This window comes from Neolamprologus brichardi, chromosome 16 (genome assembly GCF_056152115.1).
Source record: "Neolamprologus brichardi isolate AB-2024 chromosome 16, ASM5615211v1, whole genome shotgun sequence".
Lineage (NCBI taxonomy): Eukaryota > Metazoa > Chordata > Actinopteri > Cichliformes > Cichlidae > Neolamprologus > Neolamprologus brichardi.
The window spans coordinates 17,887,690-17,895,839 of NC_142119.1; the positions used below are offsets into that span (position 1 = coordinate 17,887,690).

Sequence of the window (8,150 nt, forward strand, 5' to 3'; positions counted from 1 at the left end):
ATTAGGGTTAACTTGTGCTGCCTGTCAGATCTGATGTCTGCTGGCTTGCTGAACCTTGTGATTGGGGTGTGCTGCATTTTACAGAATAACTGCCACCAAAAAGAGACTAATTTTTTAAGGCTTTGCAAAGGATACCTTTATTTTAGTAGTAATTTATAAGGGCTCTAATGCATTATACCAAAGAAGTAGCAGGCTCAAACTGGCAGCTACGGTTTCTCTACTCCACACAATAGCATAAAATATATTTTATAACACAACAAATCCTGTTGTATTCAACATACTCTGAATTAGCTCCACTCTAACCAGGTTTAAAAAATTTAATACTTGCACTTTTTTTAACCCATGTTTAAAGCTTGACATTTTCATGAACCGGATATATATATTTTTTAATGTGGTATCACCATTTCTACATGCCAGTGCTTCTTCAAGCAAACAAACACGAACAAAGCCCCCGTGTATTGTGGTAAAATGATTGAAAGCCACAATAATTTGTTTGCAAAGTTTAAATGCATGTTAATGGTTATGAAAGCTTTAGGGTCACACAGACCTCCCTGTTTGCTCAACAATTCAGCGATCTTACAGGTGAGAATTTAAAACACATTCAGGATTATAAGTGTGTAAAGAGCACACATGAAACACTTTAAAACAAAGACGTCTTTTATTGGTTATCAGCTAGCTGTTTTAAAGAACCACAAAAAAACAGTCCTAATTTTGGCAACGGTTACATACAGCATACACCAATGTATACTGTGCATGTAGTGTTAAGCTTTGATGCACAGCATGGCATCCAGGAGGTTGTCTGTATGTCTGATATGCGCTGTGATGAAACCGTGGCTCTTCAAAAGCAGGCTATATTCAGTTGCGCTCCTCTGTTTCCCCTCGCTCATGCTAAGGGCCTGCAGCAGCCCACGACTGGGGCCCCTTCTGTCTTCATCCAGGAAGATCTCGCTTAGCAGGAGTCCACAGCCTAGCAACATGAAACATAAGCAGACACAGAACATCAGAGAACAGATTTGTACTCCCTTTTCGCTCTTTACATTATAATGTTTCCACAAAACAAATATTGCATAAGCAAGGCAGCACTCTGACTTGGCTTTAAGCTTTCGTCTTTTTCAACATTGAGCTCTTTGCAACAGCGGTTCAAAACAAAGACATTGTTAAACCCAAACTAACCAGCACCTATCGTTTTAGCACAGCATGAGAATCAAACGGTCAAATCAGTTTCAAGCATCTGCAGAAAAAGAGCTTGTGAAGAATGAGAATATTATACTCGGCATAAACAATACACTTCCTGTTTGAAGCGATGTTTGGCTGACATTCACTGTTCAGTAAAGATAAGTACTCAAATGAGTGAATACAGCTTTACAAACCTGCTGTGCATGCATCTGCGATTTTACTCAGCAGTATATGCACTTTCTCATCAGGCAGGTCATGAAGAATCCTCGCCAGGATATACAAGTCTGCTTTGGGTAATTCGTCTTTTAAAAAGTCTCCTGATCATAAAGAGAGTAAAAAAAAGCCCTCAAATTAATCACAGATTGAGTGGAATTTGTTGGCATATTTGTCACTCTCTCTAATATGATCCAACAATCTTTCAGTCACAATTTTCAGTGTCACAAAACAACTGACCTGCTACAAATGATACCCTGTTGTCTGGGTGCTGTGGATGGAAAAATTCATTCAACTCGACAACAGCAGGTAAGTCAAACACTGTTACAGACAATCCAGGATGAGCTTCGGCGAATTCATAAGCCAAGGCACCGGTGCACCCTGAGACAGCAAATTAAGACAAAAGATGTAGAGCAGTGGTTTCATATTCAGTGACAAGCTGTAACGTTTTGCATTCTTTTCTTACCTCCGAGATCACAGGCTGACTTATAGGTGGAGAGGTCAAATGCCGTTGCTATGGTTTTCCCTGTAATTTTTGCAATGTTATGCATGGCCTTCATGAATCTCAGTTTGCCTTCCCGACTGTTGGAGGAAGTTTTCTTTAAAGAGAGAAGGTGAGTTTGAATATGCTCTCACCGGCACTGCAGATTTATGACACAGAAATCAGAGATAGCCACCTGAAGCATGTGCTTGCTAAAGGCCTTCTCACGCTGGCTGGTGCCCTCCTGCACAGCACTCTCAAGGTGGGAGAAAAGTGGCCACATGGTTTCGTTACAGTGCTGGAGGTAGCCATGCAGTGAAAACGGGGCATCTGACCTCAAAAAATCTGTGGCCAGATCTGCGTTCTCATACACTGGCTTTTGGCATGCTAACAACAGAGTAACAGCAAGATATTTCCAAATTAAGTATTAAATGCCTGCTGGTGAAGGCAAGGGAAAAATATCATGATGCAATTAATAAGAGAGCTGGCTAACCTTTCTCTATACTCTTCAACAATCCCAGAGATACACAGGCTTCCAGCAGACATTCGGTCCCCTTTTCAGATGCTTTGATCTCCTGGGCCACCTGTGCTGCATCCAGCCCAGGGCGGCTATGTAGCAGGTCAAACAAACACAACTTGGATGCTGTAAAAAGTGCCTGCAATGTTTTTGGAAAAGTAGAAGGGAGTGCAGAAACAAAGTTTGCTTTTTTTTCCTTTTATGTTGATGTGAGATTGTTGTTAACAAAAAGCATATGCTTCCTGGTTCTTCAAATAGTAACACAAACATTTCTATTCATAGCAAAGTGCATTATTTACTGTATTCCACTACAGCTGCATACCAGTAAGCTACCATCTCAACTAAAAACTATTGTTCTCTAGTTCATTATTTACTTTCTTTTCTTTAGATACAGACAACAAGATCAGCAACAATCTGTGTGCTAAATGTAAAAAAAGTAAACAGAGTTTGCTGATGTGCTGATGTGTGTGATTTGCTGATAACACATTATGATTGCCTGTAAAGGTTTGATAACCATAACTTAAGGCGTTATTGTGATTACTTTTTCTATTTTTTCACATTTTACCACAATCATTCAGAATATTCAGGACTTAGAAAGCCTCGCTTAATTTGATAGGCGTAAGCCAAAGCAGTTCAGGACCTGAGAGGAACTTCTCCTTTCTACTGACAATGACTTTCAGAAGTAGATTTAGCAAACACAGCAGTAATCTTCTACTGTGCAGTGCCACCTTCTCAAAGTGGAAACTTGTGAACTTTAGTCGGACAGTCTCGTAAGCAAGTAAAGCAACATCTGGGTAAGACAGTCATTTGAAAAGCTGGACTATTCAAACTGAGATTTTTGACAGCAACCACCAAATGTTTATCTGGAAGAAACTAAAATAAGCAGCATTTAATGGAAGAAGAGCAACTTGCCCGCTGTTAAGCACAAATACGTGGGTGGAAAGACTGAGATTTAGTGATGTGTGAGAACTGGTACCACAGGAAACACTCTGCACATGTGAATGTATTGCACTACATATCAAACTTTAAATGCAATTGTTCCAGTTTTGTTTACCAGAAGGTTTTTAATTCCCTTCTTTTAACGTCGAAAACCCAGAAATGTGTTTTAGCTCAATATTTTGCACAAACCTGTATTTATTATTTGCTTAAATCTGTGTCCTCAAGATTTGTGGTCACCTTAAGCTTCACAGGCAACTTGCAGGGTACACAGGAAGTCACATAAACGTATCAAGAAATATGTCTGCACATATCTCCGTGCAAAACCACCGCAGACTGGTTTCACTGATTTGCTTGTATAGAGTGGAAGTTTTATTGTGCAAAAATAGTGAGCTTTAGATGCAGTTAACTCAAGACAACTTTAAGCTGAGCTACGTTACTCATTACATCTTGTGGAAGCCAACTACACAAAGAACAAACACATAAAGTTGACATTTTTTCTGTAACAGGTCTTTTACAGAAAGGACTTTTTTTTATACAAAGGCACTTATTACCTTTGAGGCTTTGAATCCATCCATCAGTTCACAGATTCGCTCCAAGTCTCCTCTTGTAGGTTCAGTCACCTGCCCTCTCCTTGTTATCGATGGTAATGTTGCATTGTCATGAAGCTTGACCTTCCTGTTGTCTGTATGTTTAGACGTGCTATTGACCAATGTCTGTGAACTTTCACTTTCTTCTCTTTTTACCTATGGGAAGATTTTCTATAAATAGTGTCAAAAGGCGACAGATTTTCGTTATAGAATTATAAAAACAAACCTTATGGGCAGGACTGGCTGTGGGGGTGATCTGGGTGTGGAGTCTTTGAATGTCACAGGGGCTGCTTGATCTGGGAACGGATGAGTTGTGGCTGGGCAGAGCCTGTGAGCTGGAGGGGAGCTGGGTGGGTACTGAAGTGGGGAGATTGTCGCTGCGGCTTGGAAGGGTAGATGTGCTTTTCAAAGAGGAAGTACAAAAATTGTAAATAAGGTCTAGCTGTTTGCAGAAGTGGTTGAGGGGAAACCCCACAACATTGAGAAAGTCTCCATGGACATACTCGACCAGCATGCCACCCAGAGCCTGAATACCATAGCCACCAGCCTTGTCCCTAAGACACACAGAAAGGTTTCACTTGTACAAACACATGTGGGCAAAGATCAAAAAACACATACTGTAAATGATCAGCTGTTCACTGAATGCATTCTGCAACAGTTTCACACTATTTCTGAACTGAGCAGAATTGTCATAGTTTGCTGACTCGTGTCAAATAGGTCAAGGCAAACACAACTGGAACAAAATCAGGCATCAAAGTCCAAAAAGCAACAAGTTCATGAAACTCACAAGCAGTTAAATGACCTCCATTGATCGAATACTTAGAAAGAGTCAACAATAACTGTTACAAATGTGAAAAGTTAAAAAGATCACACTTACATGGGCTCACCACTATTGATGTACTCCCATAGCATATCTTCTGAGAGATCAGCAAACTTCACTTTAGTTTCTTCATAGAAATCTACCAGCTGGTAATCAACTTCTTCATCTTGAAGGCAGCATTGAAGAAATGAAAAAAGAGTCGCGAGACAGAATTGCCCAATAAATTTCTTCTACATATTTATGGCAGAAATGTTTCTCTTACTATTTTTGCTTAAAAACATCTGTGCAAGTGATCTGTAATAGGGAACTGCTTCTTTCTGAATTTCTTTCATTTTACAGAAAAATAAAGTACAAGTGTGACAGTTTCTGAGTCTGTACTTACTTTCTTTTTCATGGCAGAGGACAATAGCTACACCAGTGAACACACTGTGCTCTTTACCACTCAAACTGGAAGAGAAAGACAAAATCACCATGATATCTTTTTCCATTTTATGGTTTTTTAATGTTAACTATGAATGTTTCCCATTGACACAGACCTTGACAGCATCCTATAAGCATCGTGTTTGTCCACTGGTTTCTCCAGAATCATGCCATCTACACTCTGTGAAATAAACAGTTGGCTAGAGTGAATAAAGAAAAACTTACATAAAGCTTTTTACAGTAGCCATTAAGAAAATGCATTTGCTTTTGTGCTTTTTTCTGTCTTACCACAATTGTGTCAGCCCCAATAACTATATCTGGAGTCTTCAGATGTTTCTAAAGCAAATCAAGACAAAGTGTTCTCAGTGATGACATCTGACTGGATAAATTCTATTATTTGTCATAAAAAAGTAGCTTATCTTACAAAGGGCATCCTCCTGGCTACCTCCAGGGCCTTCTGCTTGGCTGTCTCAACAGCATACTCATGAGGTGCTTTGAAAAGCCCTTTATCGAGGGTTTCCTTAAACCAGGACGGCACAACCTCGAAACGTAAACCCTGACAGATAAAAGAGGACAAAGCAAACAAAACACTTGTTACATTTAATAGGACTTACGCTACTCTTATCAGATTTACCAACCTATGAAAAATCCAGTCAGTATGGGTTTTTTAAATCAATAATCCTTTAAATTAAGTGTAAAGTAGTTCCTTCGGTGAACTAGCTATACACGTTTTTATTTGACACGGCTTTTCTAGCTGTGTCAAATAAATGAAGACCTTCAATTTGTACCCAATGATTGATTTGAAATCTGTTATTTTTTCTAAAGTTTGCTCTGTAAATCTGCTCTCTTAATGTGGATTTGTCTGCTTTTTATAATTTAATACAACTGCTAATTTTTAACCAACACCATAAAACTGCCATGTTTTAAAGAACTTAAAAATCAAATGTCTTCTCCCTTTTTCCTTCTATTTCACCCATTATAATGAACCAGACTACATGCTAGGGATGATGATGAGATGATTTTTACCTACTAGGGTTTTACACATTTACACTCAGTCCTATTGTGCAAACTCAAACTACATTCTGTGAATATACGGAATAATAAGGAATAACAAGGGAATAATCAAGAAAACGCATACTGCACTGCGGAGAATCTCAAGTCTTCTAGGAGAAGCGCTGGCCAGCACAACCAGTTTACCAGCAAGCTTGGAAATGACTGGGTTCAGCACCATGGTGGCCTTTAGGTCGAACTGCCAATAAGGTGAACAGAGTTAAACATTACACATGTGTCGTCTGTGGCTCCCTTATAGCAGAGGTAATTTTATCATAACATGAAATTAGCTCTGATATGTAAAAAAAAAAGTTATTTATGTATTTTACAGGATTCAAGTTATGTTTGTAAACTGTATTTTAAGATTTAAAGAAAGAACAATTCTCGCCTCTGAGCATATATAACACGAGGATGTATTGCGTTCACGCACAATTAACAATGATCTTAAAGAATACAGAGAAATCCCCACTCAGTTGCATAACATCTTAGCGAATAATTTATTGCATAAAGTCAGCAAATAAAGACAACTTCATATTTCAGGAAGCAGCGGGCGTAAGTAGCGTAGCATTACACAACACGTATATTTTACACAAGTAAGACATTGACAGCGTTATGAAACTCGACGAACACAGTTCACAACACTAAAATTCTGCTTTAATTACCTGCTGTTAGCAACACTAATTCATTTGAGCTAACTTGTGCCAGTTTGCGGCGTTTAAAGCTGCGGAGCGAGAAGAAAGAGGAAAAAAATAACCACGAGTGAACAAAATGTTACTGCAACGTTTGACGACCCTGTTCACCCCAAAGTGACACGGTTAAAATCTCTCATGTGTTCACTATTATATTATAGTACATGTATATAGCAGCTGTCCCTCTTACCTGTACAACAGGAAACTGACAGCAGGATCCGCCTGCTGCGACGAGCCAGCGTCACGACGCATGCGTGATGACGTAATAAAGTAGGCGTCTCCAAGAAACGCACACCAGTTCCACCAGTAAACTACTGCTACTACTTACGAGTACTACTACTCAGGGCTGGACTGGGACAAAAAAATCAGCCCAGGCATTTTGACTAGTGATCGGCCCACCATGGTATTGTAGGAAAAGCCAAAAAGCCATTATAATAAACTTAAACCTACACCATCTTCCCAATTCTGGTATTCTAAACAGTACTTAGCAAAAATATAAAACAACCTAATTTATAATTACATATACCTAACTAAGAGGGTTGCCAACTCCCAGCAAAAAAAAAAAAAAAAAAAAAAAAAATAGGGAACCACTCCCCCACCCTCTGCCTCAAGATGCTTAATTGACAAAACCGATTTTAATTGAATGCATGTATAAAACAAATCCACAGAAATCTATTATTTTTCTCCAGTAATTAAATAGATTCAACATCTTTCTTCAACAGAATTGCAGACTGCACAGATGGTACCTTCCCAAAGGAAAGAATTCTATAGGGCTTTGGAGTTGACATAACTCCGCAAGTCATTGTGGGAGCCATTTGAGAAGGCCACGAATCAAAACAAACAACGTGTTGGAAGGACGACTGCCAGAACCATGCTTAAAATCAGCTCAAAAGTCAAAGGGCTGTATCGAGACCGATTAGCGTGCATTGGTGATGTGGACCCAGTGGCGGTCCTAGCCTGTTTGGCGCCCTGGGCGAACACTCCCTCTGGCGCCCCCCCAAACACACACACACACACACACACACACACACACACACACACACACACACACACAGACAAAACATATTAAGGATTGTACATTAACATAAAGCTGTTGTACACACACACATATGAAGAGAGAGAGAGTATGCATAGTATGCAAACGGCTACCAAACAGCCATCATAATTCGTCACACAATGAGAACAGGCCAAATCAACAACTGACAATGACTAATTAATATTAAAATCTGTAACATAATGTATTGTTTGGAGTTTAGTC

General features: G+C 39.3%; 1 protein-coding gene across 2 annotated transcripts; it reads right to left on the reverse strand.

Moving 5' to 3' along the window:
• Positions 1 to 647: 647 nt before the first annotated feature.
• Positions 648 to 7,147, reverse strand: asmtl (acetylserotonin O-methyltransferase like). Of its 2 annotated transcripts, XM_006788143.3 has the most exons (16): positions 7,083 to 7,098; positions 6,866 to 6,924; positions 6,292 to 6,402; positions 5,578 to 5,709; positions 5,442 to 5,489; positions 5,270 to 5,334; positions 5,116 to 5,180; positions 4,791 to 4,899; positions 4,140 to 4,467; positions 3,878 to 4,069; positions 2,364 to 2,526; positions 2,067 to 2,257; positions 1,856 to 1,988; positions 1,630 to 1,770; positions 1,371 to 1,493; positions 648 to 967 (listed from the first exon to the last, which is right to left on the reverse strand). In XM_006788143.3, the coding sequence occupies exons 3-16, from the start codon at positions 6,382 to 6,384 to the stop codon at positions 762 to 764; spliced, it is 1,989 nt and encodes a 662-aa protein (XP_006788206.2). In that variant the 5' UTR covers positions 6,385 to 6,402; positions 6,866 to 6,924; positions 7,083 to 7,098; the 3' UTR covers positions 648 to 761. The 2 variants fall into 2 exon arrangements, with proteins under 2 accessions (XP_006788206.2, XP_006788207.2); XM_006788144.2 differs by lacking the exon at positions 6,866 to 6,924 and having other exon boundaries at positions 7,083 to 7,147.
• Between the last annotated feature and the right edge of the window lie 1,003 nt (positions 7,148 to 8,150).

Excerpts from the sequence above, each read along its gene's own strand:
- asmtl (XM_006788144.2), bottom strand. The coding sequence starts at position 6,384 with ATGGTGCTGAACCCAGTCATTTCCAAGCTTGCTGGTAAACTGGTTGTG. Across the intron at positions 2,527-3,877 it reads ATGGATTCAAAGCCTCAAAG|GCACTTTTTACAGCATCCAA; the intron begins GTAATAAGTGCC and ends AAAACATTGCAG. Across the intron at positions 1,771-1,855 it reads GTCAGCCTGTGATCTCGGAG|GGTGCACCGGTGCCTTGGCT; the intron begins GTAAGAAAAGAA and ends TTGCTGTCTCAG.